At 39.0% G+C, this 18,234-nt stretch overlaps 1 protein-coding gene across 7 annotated transcripts in view; it reads left to right on the top strand.

Moving 5' to 3' along the window:
- DUSP16 (dual specificity phosphatase 16) overlaps window positions 1-18,234 on the top strand; it is a 68,815-nt gene that overhangs the window by 35,258 nt on the left and 15,323 nt on the right. For all 7 annotated transcript variants that reach the window (XM_042834898.1, XM_042834893.1, XM_042834899.1 and 4 more), the window contains 2 exons: window positions 2,241-2,839; window positions 3,942-4,080. In XM_042834898.1, coding sequence (XP_042690832.1) covers window positions 2,609-2,839; window positions 3,942-4,080 — 370 coding nt within the window. In that variant the 5' untranslated portion in view covers window positions 2,241-2,608. The remainder of the gene's footprint in view (window positions 1-2,240; window positions 2,840-3,941; window positions 4,081-18,234) is intronic.

The following is an 18,234-nucleotide window of genomic DNA, read 5'->3' as shown; positions in this document are numbered from 1 at the left end:
GAGGAGGTGCACACTTTCCAATCAAGTTGTAAAGATAGGGAGCTTTAATAGGCTTAATTAAGGCTTGGGACAGTACATTTTCCAATGTATTTTGTAGGTGAAAGCAATATACATTTCCTTGCTATATGCTGCCAATTATTGGAATAAGCTTAAAATCATTAGTGGTACTATAATAGTAGTAGTCAGGGCATTTAGATTATCACATTCTGTCAACCTCATGGTTGTTTATATGAAACCTCATATTTTTCTTATATGGGTACATAAAACTCTGTATTTGTTGAAATGTGGAATTAAGTTTGTTATAATTTTCCTGTTTAAAATTTATTTATTTATTGTGAAAGTGAAGTATGCTATTGTTATAAACTTAATTCATTTGAGAATTCATACATGTAGGTTTATATATTATCTCTGATAAATAAAATATCTGCTGATTTCAGATTTCTAACTGCTAAACACAATTGTCTTTTGCCATAACAGGACTTTTAGTAAAAATTAAAATGAATGAAATCATTTGGAAGTGAAACAATAAGTCAACTCTACAAATAAAGTGCAAAAATTTTTAAATGAGCCTGTTAAAGTGAGAGTGGAAAATTCTGCATGTTAAAAATCTGCTTAAAAAAATCTTCCTATGTACTTCTATGTACATTAGGAATCCAGGAAAATGTCTCTTCCTGATATGCTCCTGTTTGCAAATGTGTCACTGCCTGAAGAAAGAGTGTCAGTGCATCAGATTTTTATCTTTGTGACTGAAGTTTGTTGAGTCACTTTAATTTGTTCCAGCCAGCAGAAGGCAAAGGTAGAAAGACTGCTTGGGTCTCAAGCTAAATAGCGTGGGCCACTGTTGACATATGAGTTGCTGGAGTGTCTACTTTCTTGTGTGAGAGGTGTTGCATAGTTTTGCTGACCTAAAATCACTTCTCAGACAGGGAATGTTGTGGTGTGAAACGCACAAACTTGGTAAATGTACTTTCTTGGCTTTAGCCAGCTCTGACTTGAGCCCAGATTGTTCATTCCAAACCAAGCTGCCATACTAATGAGGTGAGGGGCTCTTACTGGGTTAATGCTTTGGTGTAAAGGCTCCAACATGTGAGCACCACCACCGCAGCTGAAAAAGCCAGCATACTCGGCTGTCTCCTTCTGGATGAGCTGAAGTGGCTTGTGGGGCTTGTGCTCTGGAGCTGCAGTTTGTAGCCTTATATAGATGGCTGTATGTAAATGTGCACAATTACACTGAGAAACCAAGTTCTGCTGAATGGGGAGGAAAGCCAGGTGACTTCTGCTTTCTATAGGTTCTATAGTTTTAGCACAAAATGCACTGAACTGGAAGGTAAGCCACTGTGGTGGCTGTTCCTCAGGTGTATTCCTGCAGAGACGCGTTCCATCTTGGGGGATTGTACAACCGAAGTCAGTGCTATTATTGGATGATGAAATGTCTCAGGTAGACTACTTACTGCTGTACTGATGTACCATTTAGGTTGAAGTGGTCAGGGTCTAATTTCACAAAACTGTAGTTTGCTTCAGTTACTATTAGCATGTGTGAAAAATGCACTTCACGTAATGATCCCATGGGCTCCAGAGGGCCCAGAGACTGTGCTCAGTACCATACCTTGCAGCAGTGTGTTTAAAACACCTCTGTTTCAAGTTTCGTGATTAATTCAAATAAAATATATGCATCCTGATGTACCATCTTATGTTTCTCTTCAACCATATTCTCAGAAGAGAAACATGGATGTAAGCTTGTTGTCCTCTCCTTTGTTTCTGCTCTTACATTTGCAGAGCTGGTCTGCAAAATGCTTTCCAAGGCATTACAGTTTAAAAATGTATCGTGAGTTTTTACTTCTTACTTAAATGGTGAAGTGCTGAAATGCATCTAACTCATTCTGCTCTTGAAAGGAATAACAGATTTAGGATAGTGTCTCTTAATTACATTCTAACAAGTCTCGTGAAGAGGGAGAGGTAATGGCAACAAAAGTCTGCAATTAAGGCAGGGTATGTTGCCTTAAAGACAATAAAATTGTGAAGGCAAGATTGTTGGAATAGATTCAAACACTGTAGTTGTAAATTCTCACTCTCAGATGTTTGGAATATTCAGCAGAGGGGAACTTTTCAGGAGTGTATTTATTATGTGGTACAGACTGCTGTGCAGTTAGCCTCAACGGTGAACATTTTGTTCTGCATGCTTCATAGCCTCATCTGGTTTATGGTTTTTTTTTTTTTTTTTAATCTTCCCCTTCTTGCAGGCTCTCAGTCCAGTGTAAAGATGATGGTTGGGAGCAAAGGTAAAGAATGATGTAATGCAGCGGCAGCCAGAAAGCATCTTTTGTGAGAATTGTGCAATGGCTACTCCAGTCATCTCCTGATGAATCAGATGTGAAGGGTTGCTCTGTGGAATGAGCCCTTTGTAACGGCACATCAACTGGAAGCAGGAGGAGACATTCAGCTGAAGAGCTCTTTCTGAAAATGGGTTTAACTTTTCTTTTGCCAGTCACTACCAGCATGACCTCATACACTTCTAGTACAATGCTGTGGCTAAGCCTTTGAGTACACAGCCATTACATCATTGCAGCAAATTAGAGAGGGAGGTGGTGAAAGAGGCCTCATTGTTGTCATGGCCGATGAGATGATCAGCACTCAACTCATTGTCGCCGAGAAGTTGGTGGCTTTGCTGGAGAGTGGTACTGAAAAATTGCTGCTGATTGACAGCCGCCCCTTTGTGGAATACAATACGTCCCACATCTTGGATGCCATCAATATCAACTGCTCGAAGCTTATGAAGCGGAGGCTGCAGCAGGACAAAGTTTTGATTACAGAGCTCATTCAGCATTCAGCAAAACACAAGGTAGGGGGTATTTTCCTGTTATTCTTTCTATTGGTTTAAAAATGTGCCCAGAGAGCAACTTATTTCAGGCATTTTAGTTTGAGGGGAAAAAAAAATATATGGGGGAGGTTCAGTTTTGCCAAGACTTTACTGGATTTGACATACTGTCAGTTAACACGAGTTTTATCGTTGGTATACTTAGTAGCAGTGTCTGAATGACAGATTAACATGCAGGGATCTTAAAATTAACAAGTTTTCTTGTAAATCATGTAGATCACAGTCTCTTAAGTGTATGCAGTGAATGCAGTAAGCATTCACATTCTAAACTTTGAAGGATTCTTTGGGCCCTGTGGTGATAAGGATTGCGAGCAAGAGGTCATACAGTTCAGAAAGAAACTGTAGCTCTGTCAATCCTGGCTCTTGCTTCCTGTTTAAAGTGCTTTCAATGTGAATAGTCTGATGGGTTTTTAAATAGAGTTATGAGCAAAAAGAAAATAACTAATCTGTTTAAACATAATAACTATCCAGTGGTTGTTTTTTTTATATATATCTTTAATCCACTGGTACTTGTTTCAAATATTTTGGATGACAGAAATAATCTGTGTACTGTGTTCTTGCTTTCACATATTAAAAGTTGAAGCCTTTTTCTTAGTTTGTGTGTTTTATACATATGCTCTTATTGATGGCTGAAATGTGTGTGGTTTAGGCAGTTTAAGGTCTCTTGTATTTGTAAATGAAAAATACTGAAGTAGGAAATGAGATTGGATCTTCTTTTAAAGAAACGCATTTGTTGTTTGAAAAAAAAATAAACCCAGCTGAAGGTAAAGCATTAACAGGTGACATAAAGTTATCCAGTGGTTGAAATTTGTAGTGTATGCTTCAACTTAGAGCAAATAATCAATACAAAAAGTCTCAAAGGAAGTACACTTGATCAGGAAAAAAAAATAATTAGCTAATAATACAAATTGATGTGCATACAGCCATGTATGAAACCTATGTATCTGAAGTGCTGCACAGCAAACATATAGGAACCCTTAGCCTGACTTCATGCAGATGATAATGTGGTGGTTTTTTTAAATCATCTTCCTCTTCCCTGTCTTACCCTCAATTACTTATATTTCAGATTGAAATTGATTGCAAGCAGGAAGTAGTAGTATATGACCAAAGCTCTAAAGATGTGACCTCTCTCTCACCTGACTGCTTTCTTACTGTGCTCCTGGGCAAACTGGAGAAGAACTTCATCTCTGTATATCTGCTTTCAGGTATGATTATCATGAGAAGAAAAGCTCTTGAATAAGAAGGGAAAAAGAAAAAAGAAAATTAAAAAAAAAGCTACTGTTATAGCTGTTAAGTACACAATTTTATGGACTATCCGCAGCTTAATTTTCATGATGGAAAAAAAAATCAGCTCTAATCAAAAAGACTTACACCCTAGAGCAGAGGAGAGCATTCTAAAACTTCCCTTTCTTCTTCTCCTCTACATCTGTAGATTAGTGTCATGAAACATTAGTTTGGTCATCCCCTGCTGGATCCTATGAAGAAGATGGTCAGGGTGTCTCCATCCTCACACTTTGGCTTCTGTGGAAAGGGATGGTACCAGAAAAGGAGTGTGTTGCAGCTCCCCAGTGCATAGTCTGGGCATGCACCAATTGTGCATCTCATAATGAATAGGAACTTTTTTTTTTTTTCTTATATCTAGTGCATGGTAATTATCTGATTCAGTTCAAACTGAAAATGCAACTTAAACTCATTGTGAGATCATAGTGTTCATTAGCTAGAGAGGTGAATTTATCCATGTGCAGCTGGTAAAGGTTTGTTTGGGTGTTAGAGGGAAGGAAGAAGTCTAATATGTTAAAGGCCTCCTTATTTTTATTTGAACATTTCAAATACCAATTCAATTTAAATGTCTCTTAACAAGAATTAGATCTGAGTTTCCTTTTTGGTTAAGTAGATAGTGAAGGAAACAGCGGAGTGCTAAAGTTCTAAAGAGCTGATGATAGAAGAGAGGAGGAAAAAAAAAAAGAAAAATGTAAAGAAAGTGTTTACTACTGATTTATTACAGCTGAATGCTTTTTCCAAGAAATAAAACCAGTTAAGATGAATCTGTAGTAAAGTAACTAACATAACAGGGTGAAGTGACAATAGTTTTTCTTCTCTTACAATGATTTTGTTCTGGTTTTATTCTATGGGTGATGAAATAGCTGTCAGTATCATTTAAAAAAAAAAAAATCAAAAAACTAGCTACTTAAACAAAAGAGACATTTGGTGTATGGGGTGAAGGAGGAAGTGCTTGATTCCAGGTTATACAGTGGTCCTTGGAGTTTCTTGGTATGTGGATAGAAAACTAAATAAAACGTGTAGTTTCAGTGACCTGATGACCAATGCTCATAAACATTTATTGCTTATAATGAGAATAGGGGTCAATGCACTGTGTAAAAAGAAAAAAACCTTTGTACTTTGGTTTTCCCTAAGCCACTTGATTAGGTTTATTTAAAACAGTGACCATAAATAAATATTAAGTAGTAGGAAAATATTTTTTGTTGTTGAATAAGCAGCAATTAATAAATTTCTGAAATTCCTCCATCTGTTCTTCCTGCCTCCTCCCCCCATTACTGGGCACGCAGTAAGTTATTTTTTTATTATTATTTATTTAGGTTTTGCATAAAGGTATGTTCAAACCTGAAGGTAGTTTTCCATCGAAGTAACTGATGTAAAGGCTTCAGGGGAACCCCTACTGATTAGTTTAAGCTTTTGATCTGACCTCATAAAAATACTTATAATCTGGTGAGGAATATTCTCAGGAATTTAAATATTTGTTTTGATTCTTATTTTTTAACTGTACACAAAATACTGAAATGTGGATGCTGGAGGCTTAACCTACCCCCACCGCTGCATTTACTCTGCTGGATTAAATAAGTCCTAAAGATGGAGATGTGACAATCTTAATAATATTTAAGAACTGGATTTAGTTTTATGAAGTCCTGTTCCTATTTACAGTATTTTTACAGTCTTGCGATGTTTCTGCTTGCTCTGCAGAAACAGCTGAGAGGGATTACTGACTCTCTTTTGATGAATTAGCATTATTAAGGTGGGAAACAGCAAAAGGCTTGCTTAAATCCTATTCTACTTGACCAGTGGAAAACATTCACATTCTGCTTTCCTAAAACATTTGCTCTTCCCTTCTCTTATCCTCGTTTGCTCCTACTTGTGCAAGTACAAATATCTTAATGACAGATACCTTTGAAATGTTGCCTGTGGTGAGAGAGAAGTGGAGAAATTTAAGGGTGTGTATGTGTGTGTGTAGAAAATTTACTCTAAATAGGATTTCTGACTTTCTTATCTTCCCCTCCCTCCCCCCCCAAAAAAAAACCAAACAAACAAAATAACAACAAAGCAGAAATTCTTACCTTTCCAAATTTCCAACCTAAGATTAAATATTATGATAGCATAATACAAAAACACTCTGCTGGCTCTGAACTAAAACTTAAAGCAAGGATTAATGCACCCGGGTGGATGTGGAACAATGGTAAATGTCTAAGAGGAACTAAATAACCATTACAGGTAATTTAGTAGCACTGAAAGAGTTTCACTGAACTAAGTAAGAATTTACTGCTGCAAGAACAGCATATTTTTGCCAGCAAACTATGAAAAACATATTTTCATTTTTTTTGTCAGTCATTGATTTGCCACTTAGACTTGCTGTACCTGAGCACTCGGTACCACTGAGAACAGCCCGTACAGAAAATTTATATAAATAAGGCACCAGATTATAAAGCTTCTGTGAAAAGGGGAGTTAAATAGACTTAGAAGCTTTTTGTGAGCTTCTAGATCTACCTGTGATATAGGTATGTATGTGATTGCATTTCACTGGATTTATGCCTTATTAGATAGTATATTAAATAGACCTGATCTGCAGATGTAATCAGGATTGCACATGCCTAAATATTGTCTGTAGAAAGCTTAATTTGTGATCAGAGAGGAAGCTTCCATGCTTCAGTGGATGAATCAAAGACTGCTGGGAAAGGACAACTGGTCTCACATCCACGTCAGATGGGAGTTGTCTTGAAGAGGAGTCTACAGACTTCTGCGGACTTTACTGCTTACTGCATAAGTTATTTTTTGTAGTTGAAAAAGTCAATAGCAAAGAATAGCAGGTTTTCAAGGTGAACACTGTGAAGGCCATATGTGACTCACAGATTGCTGAGTCAGGAAGGTGTACACCACCATTCTGAAACCTCTGTTGAATGTGGGTGCCATCACCCCATAAAAAAATTGCATTGACTGGCAATAGAAATTCAAGAGGTGAATTGTCTACTAACCTCTGCTACAGTTCTGCTTTTGAAAACTATGAGCAATTAAATGATTTAATGGATTTTGCTTTCGTAAGACCTCTCTGATAAGTTTTTACAGAGCACAAAACTGCTGTGATAAGCAGAAAGGCATTAATTATTAATTTTGCATTCAGCAATGAATGCTGATGACAAACAGTGATCAATGAAGTTACAAATGCATGAGTATGAGAAGAAAAAGCAAATAGAATGAGTTCAGTGAGACTGGACAAAATTCTTGAAAACAAAATAGCGAGAGATTAGGCAGAGACTGTTGCAAGTGGTGTTTTAGTTGAAAGCCCAAATCACTGTTTCCCTATGGTCTGTCTCCCTCACTAACAGCATGTATACAAAGTGGTAGACTTGCACGGAGGACGCAGAGAAGGAAACAAGTGAAAGAGCTTTTTACAGTTCTGTTTATGCTGGCATTTTTCTTAAAAATATTTGAAATCATAACTTGATGTGAAGGACTCCTAATGCAGTAATGTTGGTATCTCCAGGGTATGTTTACCACAGTATTTTCTCTACTTACCTAAAGCAAAGCTAAATGGAAAAGAAAGCACAGTGCTTGCTTTCTCACTAGAAAGACTATGTCTTGTGGCAGAGGAGGAGGAAATCTGAAGGATATACTTTTATAGGTATATTTCCATCTCTCGAAGCAAGCAGGGTTGAAAAGCTGAGCTTTCCTCCCCACTTCTGCAACCCCACATCCAGGCAGGAGGGTACCTTGTGTGAACTAAAAGATGATGTGAGTTAGTTGCAGTTTCTTTGCCTAGCACTTATTAATGTTTGGAATTGGAGTTTATAATAATCTTTGGTTGTGGCTCAAGTTGTGAGCAAGTCTTTGGAACGTTCCTCGAAGAGCACATCCCCAAATGGTGGTCATTAACATATTCAAGTTATCTGCACGTTGGAGTAATAGGGAGCACAAGCAGTTAAATATCTTGCTGACCTTCAAGGGAAGAAGGAACATCAGGTTTCCTTGTACTCTGTTGATGCCATTAGAAGCAAGTCTAATGAAAAAGGCAGAAGTCTTGCAGAGCTGATGCGGTATTCCCTCTATGAATATAGAAAAATTAGTACTCTTGGCTACAGCTGCTCCTCTGCTAACGTTCTCCCAACCCTTGTTTACTTAAAATGAAGCTTTGAGTGTTCACTTAGTGCCATGATTGTTTTAAGCACTTGAAAAATGGGAGTAGGGTCTATTACTTTCATATGTGTATTTTTTTGCTATCTTATGAGAGAGCAAAGTTTGACTAGCATGAAGCTCTCATAATATTTCTCAAATCCAAGAATAACTTGTTAACTTGGCTTTTGTTTGGGATATCTCTGGATGTTTGTGAAACTTAATAGACTGCAATCATGACTGGGATTTTTTTTTTTAAAAAGCAGAAGGGTCAACTGTGAGAGTCTGTTCCCCATGCTTTGCTGTTAGTGTGACTCTCCTGCTGCTACATGCCACCTGGGTGGGAGGATGGAGCTGACTCTGTTCTCGTACCCCTAGCCTTGTTTGCTTAACCTGCCTATTAACCTTCTCTTACCAAAGGCAGAAACCCTTGGGGCAAAGAACTCCCTTCACTACTGTGCTTGTAAAATACTTAGCACAACAGAGCCACTTTCTAAACACTGCCGTAATAATAATAAGTTTTCTGAAGGTGAAACTTGAGTCTACTGAACAAAGTGCAGGCAACTGATGAGAGGGAACTGGAAGGGAAGCATGGAGGAGGAGTACAGTCCATTGGGATTGCTGTGCTGCTGGTAGAGCTCTGCAGCCCCAGCCTGTGTAATGGAAAACGGAGCAGCCCTGCCAGCTGAGCTGGAATGCAGGAATTGCGATGGTCTGCAGAGCTCTGCAGCTCGTCTAAACAGCGTGGAAACACTGGAGATTCCTAAAACTCTGAGTCAGAGAGCTTAGATCTTTTACTCATTATGGCAGGGGAAAAATCTGTAGTGCGGCTTGTAGGTAAATATTTTAATGTGCACTGGGAATGTGACTGTGAATGTGTTAAGTTATGACATTAATCAGATCACAGGCTTTTACACGTGAGTGTTTTATACATTTTCTGTTTTTGCTACAGTTCTGTTTACATTTGATTTCTGCATCATTTTTGTAACGTTATACACGTTATGTTCCTGGCACTGATCAGTGTGAACAGAATCAACTTCCAAATTTCTATGGGGGTAGGAGTCAGGAAGAAGGCAGCTGGACATGAATGTACTTTATTGCCTACCTTTGTATGCAGAGGTTTGGAAAGATTTACTTAAAGTTGATCTAAATATTATGTTGTAGAGGTAATTGCAAATTTTGTGATATTACTAATTTATTTATTAGTATATCACTGTATAAAATTTATAATTACTGCCTGTAATGAAGAAGTAGATTCTGGATTAAAAGAAGGCAGTGGAAACTTCTGCCAAATAAGAAGGCTTTAAAATCTCTTTTTTGTAACTCTCCTAGTTCATGCATGTTATCTTTGGTTTTTAACTCGTCACTTGGGTTTTAGACCTTTTCCATTCCCTGCTACTTTACTACTTCAAAATAACAGTTTGACAATGTTAACACTGATGAACTGGCAGGCAGATCTTGTGGGAACAGTAGGGAGGTGGCTTCTAGTCTGCTTTTAAGAGTTCACTGAAGAAATCCAGTGTCTCTCTTTGGTGTATTTTGAACTGTCAGAACCCAAAAGGGAATGAAAAAGAAGTGCCTAATTTGGCATTTATGAATAATGTCAACATTTTCTCTATTACAGTGTTAGTGTGCAGTGTCCTTATGCTTTTCCTGCAGACTCTGTGACCTGTAGAAACAGACGTGTTTTTTTCATCTCTACGTCAGGAGCAAGAGACGAGATCTGTCTGGGCCACAGGGACATCTGGACCTACTTGTATAGAACATGTTGTATAGAACATTTTGTAGGCTCTTGGCACAAAGTTTTACTCATACCAAGCGCACAGGCACTGCCATGTTGTCTGTCTGTCTGCTTTCACCAACAAAAGATGTTTTAAGCTTGTTGGTCAGCTTCAATAAGGCTTGACAAAAGGAGTAATTAAATGGGAAAAATAATGGAAGTTCTTGTAAGCCTTATGGGAATGAGCAAGGCTGCAGTGGACAGCCTCAAATTAGTGTCTTCCCCTGAAAAGTAACTTCAGGTCAAGCTGCACTGGATTTCCACCAGGACAAAGCAGCAGTACCATGTGAGTTCCAGTGACACAAGAGGAGTCTTGGTGCTCCAACTGTGATAGCCAGATGATGATCCACCACAGAACAGCTCTGCAGTCTCCCCAGTTGCCTGATTGGAAAACCTATTCAATCAGTAGAAAGTGGAACTCTGCTTGTCTACCTGGTCATTAGTCAGTCTTCATTAGTTTGAGAAGGTGGCCAGGAGTCTTATTTCAGTTATCAGCTTCTCTTCTCCCCTCATTGTTGGCTTTGCTGCTAGGCTCTGGGTGTGAGAGGCAGTGGTGTGGGCTCTGTCAAGCTTTGGCTGACAAACACTCAAAAACCCAGTGACAGCTAACAGGAACATCTCCTTTTATCATGCTTCCCTTTCACTGCTGAGCTGTGGGTAGGTCAGCTGTTGTACTTTAACATCCAGCCTTAATCTGCCTTATCTCTGCTGTATGGTCAGGTCTCTATTCTGGCTGTGTTTTGTCAATGTGCACTTACCTGATTACTAAGAGGAACTATTCTTGGTGATTAAAACTTCAGAGGAAGACTCTGAAAGCATTTTGAGAATGGTAAGGAATGTGACGCGACTAGTGGTTGAAATAGTAATTTTGAAGGCAGGATGGTAGGATTATCTTCTGATTGATTTTTCTGTTACATAGAAATAGCGTGTAGGTTGAGGCATAGGATGACTGTGTGAGAGAACATCTGTGATATATTCCACATGTATGCAAAGGAAAGAATATGTGTGGATGGGGGAGATGAATATTACTGCAGAAGCATTTGCTGCTAAGTACACGGGGCCAACAGCCTGATTACTGTAATATGTTGTGTAAGTACCAGTGGGCTGTTTGAGGTGATCTTTGAAAGCTAGTGGGAGGACAGTATGCATTCTTCTCTCTTTCTAGCAACCTGTGGAAAATTAAGTATTTAGTTTAGTAAAGGGGGCAGTGGGCTGACAGATGAGGGGAGATGTTGTGCAGGGTAGATGCAGTGGCTGATCTGCACAATAGCAGATGAAATTTCATTGGACCAGCCACAGTGTCATAAAGCCAACTTGTGTTAGTGTGAGGATGGGATGTGTGTTGATGGGAATTATGAAAATGCTTGAATTTCAAAAACTGAATTTTAGTATATACAGTCAAAGAATAATAGAATTGCTCAGGTTGGAAAGACCTTCAAGATCATCAAGTCCAACCACAACTGAACCATACTACCCTAACTCTAACAGTCCTCCGCTGGATCATGTCCCTGAGCACCACATCCAAATGGTTTTTAAACACATCCAGGGATGATGATTCAACCACCTCCCTAGGGAGTTTATTCCAGTGCTTAACAACCTTTTCTGTAAAGAAGTTTTTCCTGATATCCAACCTAAACCTCCTCTGGTGCAACTTCAGGCTATTTCCCTTTGTCACCAGTGAAAAGAAACCAATCCTGCTCTCACTGTAAGCACTTTTCAAATATTGGAAGAGAGCAATAAGGTCGCCCCTCAGCCTCCTTTTGCCCAGACTAAACAGCGCCAGTTCCTTTAGTCACTCCTCATAGGGCATATTCTCCAAGCCCTTCACAAGCTTTGTTGCCCTTCTTTGTAAGGCGCCCTTCTCCAGCACCTCCATGTCCTTTCTGTACTGAGGTGCCCAAAACTGAACACAGTAGTCGAGGAGAGGCCTCACCAGTGCCAAGTACAGGGACAGGATGACTTCCCTTCTCCAGCTCACCACACCATTCCTGTTACAAGCCAGGATGACGCTGGCGTTCTTGGCCACCTGGGCACACTGCTGGCTCATATTCACCAAGGTCCCTTTCCAGCAGGCAGCTTTCCAGCCACTCCTCCCCAAGCCTGTAGGGTTGCCTGGGATTGTTGTGATCAAAATACAGGACCTGATGCTTGGCTCTATTGAAACTCATACATTTGGCCTTTTTTTTGCAGTCTATCCTATTGTTGCAGTCTATCCAGATCCCTCTCTAGTGCCTTTCTCCCCACTGGTAGATCAACACTCCCTCCCAGCTTGATGTCATCTGCAAAATTACTGAGGGTGCACTCAATCCCCTCAATAATCAAGATCATTAAATAAATAAAATAAATAGAAGCAGTTCCAGTACTGCTGGAACTGTACTGAGCGCTGGGGGGCACCACTCCTGGCTGGCATTTCAGCTCACTTCTGCCCCTTCCCACGTGCTAAATCTTTCACAAGTACTTGGATTTCTCCAAATCTTTAAGCAAATCTTTAAGCAAAGAAAAAAGCTTTTATGTTTTTATTATTATTATTGTTACTTAGTTTCAGAATCTCTTGTTGAATGTTTCCTGAAGCAATTAAATTTCGATAGGTGAAGCCACACTTAGACCAAGAAATGGAACCAATGTGAAGGAAGCATGAAAATGAGAATGGGGAAAAAGCAGCTTAACATGTAATAAACCAAGGAAACATTTTCCCCCGTGTGTCATGTCCTGTTATATTTTCATTTATCTTGAATCATTGAGTACTGCATAAAACCATGAAATACTATTTGCAAATCACAACTCTGTATTAAAAGTGTTTAAAATTAAAAAAAGGAGTGGAGGGTTAACTAGTCTTTCACTTGCAAACCATCTCTACTGGTTTTCATATCTACTGTCTTTGCAACTGCAGTGTGGCAATTGGCAGCTTTGTGGAGTAGTGCTTATCATCTGTTTCCATGTAAAATAAAACAGATGAACTGATATAAATGCTTGTGATTATTTCTCCTTATTCATTTAGCGTTCTTCTCTAATGGTAGTTAAACTAAACAGTTCTGAGTACTGGGTGGGTTCCATTCCCTTAATGGAAGGTAGTTGTTCCCAAATCAACACAAGTTCTCTGGCCATCATGTGCTGCCACCTGATCCTGTTGTCTTTTCCCCTGCTTTTCCTTCTGCTAGTGATGCTAGTTAGATTTATTTATACAAGGATTTATGCAATGAATATATAAGAAAGAGTAACCTACATTGTTGAAGTCTACTAAAATCTTTTCATCTCTTCTGGTTTTGTTCCTGTTTTGTTTCCTGGCCTGTCTGAGAAGGGAGCCAAAGCTTCTGATAGTGAGATTCCTTTAACAATCATACCTTGATGATGAAAATTGTAACACATGTATAAGGTTAGGAAATTGCAGTGCCTTTAATCAGAGGAAGTCTCTAGTCAGCAATTTGCAGAATCATAGCAACAGTGTCATGGAGTAGGATGCCAGGTCTTGCCAAATTTCTGTTAATAGATATGAAATCTTTTAACCAAGAAATGTGGGCTTTGCATCAAAGAGGTGCTGTGCTGTCTGTCACAAAGGTTTAGGTTGCAAAACCACTAACAGCTCTTGGCACTTCAGTGTGCTATCGTAGGATCTTGTACTTGAATCGCAGCCTTGAGAGGGGAACAGAAAAAGTCCATACTAGGATAAGCAGGGTGCAGCATTCTGTTAAATGTGCTGTGACCACAGAATGCTCATTGAAAACTAACATCACTTTGCTGCTCTGTTAGCTTTTTAGCAAGCTACACAAGCAAGAGCTGGGTACAGCTTTGGGTAGTTACAGAACTTTGCAATCTTCTGATGGATTATCTAAAATCAGGGCAAAACTAAATGAGTTTACTTTTGACTCAGAGACATAGAGGACAAGCAGCTGAATGTCCCAGTGCATTTATCACTGCTACCTTGGTATCTCTTGCTTCATGTTGGAAAATATTTCAGATGTTAAAGCCTGAAAGTCACTTCTGTCTGTTACTTAAACTTGCTCCCATATTGATGGAAGTCATCATTCCTGAAGGTTTTTCTCTGAGACTTGGGTAGAGCCTATTGCACAAGCTAGACAGACTTAAGATTCCACTCACTATTTGCTACCAGCTGGAGAATATGAGGACTTACACATTTGCAGTCCTGACAGAAGCAAATGCCTATTTAAAAGTGAAGGAGATGCTCTGTGCTGCTCATCTTGCTTGGTCATCAAGGTTTTCTGGATATAATGGAACTGTTGCATTAGTGATAATGGAAAAATCTTCCATTTAATTCATTGATAGCAGGTGGGTTTGCTGAAGTAGGAGAGTTGAAAAATGTCAGAAGTTTTGTTAAGAGAATTTTTTTTTTTTTTTAAGCAAGCACATTTTCTAGATATATGTATAATACAGTGCTGCTCCATTTCCCCCTCCTTCACAAATAAAGAAGTGGTTGAATAAGAATGTAGAATTGTTTCAGCTCATCTTTACCATCAAGAATGCAAAAAGCCTTGTGATTTCAAAAGCTATTTAGGACAGACTATTTCAGAGTTATTCATTGGTCATCTATTTCCAGTCCTTCTATATGCTCAGCAACTGTGCTGATTGTTAAAATCAGAGAGAACAGCCTGTCAGCTGCTATGAGCAGGGAGGGGATGCTGTTCTGGTTGAGGCACTGCAAAGTGAATGAGATTTACTAGGTCTTGTTCAGGAGATTAGGGCTGGGGCTGAGTTACATTTATCAAAGATTTCAGTGAAACTTTGTCAAACCAACTGTTTGTGGTGTTTTTTTTCTCTTTTCCCCCACGCTTTCAGCATGCTCTTGTGATCGATTTACCATTTGCAGAGGCTGCAGTAGAGGTAGAGAGAGGGTGTTGATCAGAAAATAGCCCTGGGAAAAAAAAAAAAAGAACATTTTCTCTTACTAAACAAACAGCTGCCAATAGCCCTATTCCAAATCAGGTCGTTAAGGAGGCTTGAAGATAAAAATTTACCTTGACACAAAAATAATCCTCAACTTATGAAATCTGAAGCTAAATCAATCTTGTCTTTCTTTTAAGACAAGATTGGATTGGATTACTACTATTCTACATTCTTATCTTTACAATAAGTTCATTTTCCAAATGCTTATTTATTTGTTTATTTATTTAACTGTGTGCTTCATTTATAGCAGAAGCGTAAAGGTTGTCTGCGTGATTAAGGTACTCCTCTCATAAGAGGTTCCCTCATGTGGACTCTGTGTTTTCTTCTGCTTTCAGGGTTAATGGGGTTCCTAATTATTTTTTTTTTAATGAAGTGTGAAATAAGATTTTTTCTACATGTATATAAGTGCCTTTAAAAAAAAGAAATCATAACTATATGAGAGCTGATCTGAAAGAAATGCCTCCTACTTTATTATGTTGACCCCACGGCATCAGAGGCAGATGTTGGTGGTATGGCAGTAGAGGTTGAACCTTCCTGTCAATATTCTTCTACATTTTATTGCTGTGTGACAAATGGCAGCAGAGGGGCAGTCTGACAAAATAGTGGCTGACATGGAAGTAAGTATGAAACAAAAGTCCGTCGTTGAATTCCTCCAGGTGGAAAAAATGGCACCCACTGACATCATCAATGCTTGCTGAATGTTTACGGAGACCAAACTGTGCATGTGAGCACAGTGAGGCAGTGGGTGGTGCATTTCAGCAGTAGCAACTGCTGACACAGATTTTTACAAGCATAGCATGCAGGCTGTTGTTCATCACTGGTAAAAATGCATAATTACTGGTGGTGATTGTGTCGATATATAGTGTTTTGTAGCTGAGAATCTGCTGTATCAGATAGTGTTGTTGTGCTCTTTATAGCTGTTGTAGTTGCCATGGACATAAATAGGAGAGCAAGTTAAATATAAATATATATACATTTGTATTGTTTATGTATTTGTGTATGTCTATTATATGTATATATGTACATGCATACACACACTGTATATATATTTTGTAAGTTGATGCAAGCAAATGGAGATGTCAGCAGCTCTTTAAAATGTAAGTTAAGTCTCACTACGACATGAAAACTCAGTAAATACTATTTATTCCAGATCCATTATATGTTACAGTGGAAACAATCAGTGGTTAATTAGGATGCATACTGGAGTAACATGTTACTGAGAAAGTGTGTGTAGAAAGAATGTTTTTTTAGGGATCAGTGTCACTGATTAAGCATTGGTGCATCTAATCTTGAATCACTTTGAGCTTGCAGTCTCTGTTTTTAACATATTACTGTATTGCCCAACTTTTTAATGTATTTATTTATTTATTTATTTATTTATTCAGTATCCATGCAGAAGTGAGATGAACCTGTAGATATTTGGGAAAATTCCTAAAACAAGCTGTTACAGTTGGAAAGATTAGTGCAGTGGAAAGGTGATACAAGAGCGAAATGGCAAAAGGGACGAAAGGGAAAGAATGCTCACCCGTCTCCAAAGACCTAGGCTCACAAGGAAAACTCCACAAGGAAGGGATCTTCAACCAGAGATCCTTTCCTAGTGGCAGTTAGCCCTTAAATGGGGTTTAATGAGGTCTAAGACCCCTTCTGGTCACACAGGTGAATTGCCTTCGCCTGTACTCCCAGGGCTGAGTTGGTCCTTTCCCCAAGTGCTCAATCGGTGTTTCAGGCCATGACTCAACAGCTCCCATACACAAGCAAAAATCACAACTTTGCCCATGTTGTCTTTACCAAGAAAGTACAAATGTACAATCTCTTACTTGCGCGGCTTCTTTATAAGCAACAAGAGTAACTTCATTTTGGAAAAGCTCAAAAAAGCAGCCAACAACTTTCCCAGGAGTTAAATAGAGAGGAAATGAAATCAAAGATTGATTTTTTCTTTTCCCTTGCTTTATTTCTTTCCTTTCTTCAAAGGATTCAACCCAAGCCCTTCTAGGAGTTGCTGGGCTCTGCCACCGTATCTTCCTTAAAATTTATCTAGAAGACACGTAGTGGCTAAAAAATTCAAGGATTGCTTCCTGCAGCAGAGGGAAATTATTATGCTATACATAGAAGAATTTGCAAGTTTTGGAAACTTTTTGTCATGTGATTAATACATTAAACAAGCAGTGTCCGTGCTCCTGAACAGAAAGGTTGTAAAATAAGGAGGAGGCCTACTAACAAGAATTAAAAATGTCGAAGTCAAACTTTTACAGTGTCCTTAGCATATTTGCTTCAGTTTATGGTGATGGTTTGTGGTAGGCAGTGCCTTGGGCTGGTATCCTCCAGTGCACCCAGCCCATGCCGAAGTCCAACCTTATCTCACGTTGCCTGATCCATTTCCCAACTGGGAGTTTCTCCTTCCCACCTGGCACTGGATTGTGAAACTTCCCTGTAAGCCCATTTAAGTCATTAACCTGGCAGAAACTACTTCAGCAAGAAATAAACACGCAACATTAAAAATGATAGGGTGGAGAAAGGATATACATGTATATTTTTTAACAGGCTAATGTTTACAACATCAGATCACAGAAGTACTGTTTGTGGATTACAGCCAGGAATGGAAGATGGTACAGCTGTTGCATTCACTTACTGGCCTTTGAAACTTCATATTGCTGTACTTGGACCTGTGCTTTTGAGCTTTCTTTTAGCTAACTAGGTCCTGGACCTGTCATTTTCTTTGCTCTGTAGAGTGTGGGGCTCTCTCTTTTCTGGCATGAAAAAACAGATCACAGTTCAGCTCCTAAAATGCAGCGTTGATCATCCTTGGGACTTCAGAATCACAGAATCACCAAGGTTGGGAAAGACCTACAAGGTCATCCATTCCAACTGTCTATCTATCACCAATAGTTGTCACAAAACCATGTCCTTCAACACAATGTCTTAACAACTTTGCAGAACACCTTCCCTGAGGTGCAGCCTTATGGTGTGCTGGTGGCTGCCTGTGCACAGAGGTGTTTGCTCCACACATGAGGTTCATCTAAGGAACATACTGAGCAAGAAGAAAAAAATAATTTCTGTACTTATTTTGTCCCTATTCCTTCTTAAATCTGTTACTGCCTTGGCAACAGTTGGTCTCTCTAATTAAAAAAAAACTCCCTCTGCTGTAAATGCTGGTCTCTCCCAAGTCTTTTCAGTTCTTTGAAACTTCCTGTTTGCTTTTTAAAATAAGTAAATACTTCTATTACTGTTTTTAGCAGGATTTCCAGTCTCCCTTCATGTGACCCAGGTAGATCCTGCGTATTCC

This window comes from Centrocercus urophasianus, unplaced genomic scaffold (assembly GCF_019232065.1).
Source record: "Centrocercus urophasianus isolate 14NV4802_14NV808 unplaced genomic scaffold, USGS_Curo_1.0 seq_5, whole genome shotgun sequence".
NCBI lineage: Eukaryota > Metazoa > Chordata > Aves > Galliformes > Phasianidae > Centrocercus > Centrocercus urophasianus.
Note: the sequence above shows the minus strand (reverse complement) of the source record. Positions and strands in the feature narration are given on the sequence as shown.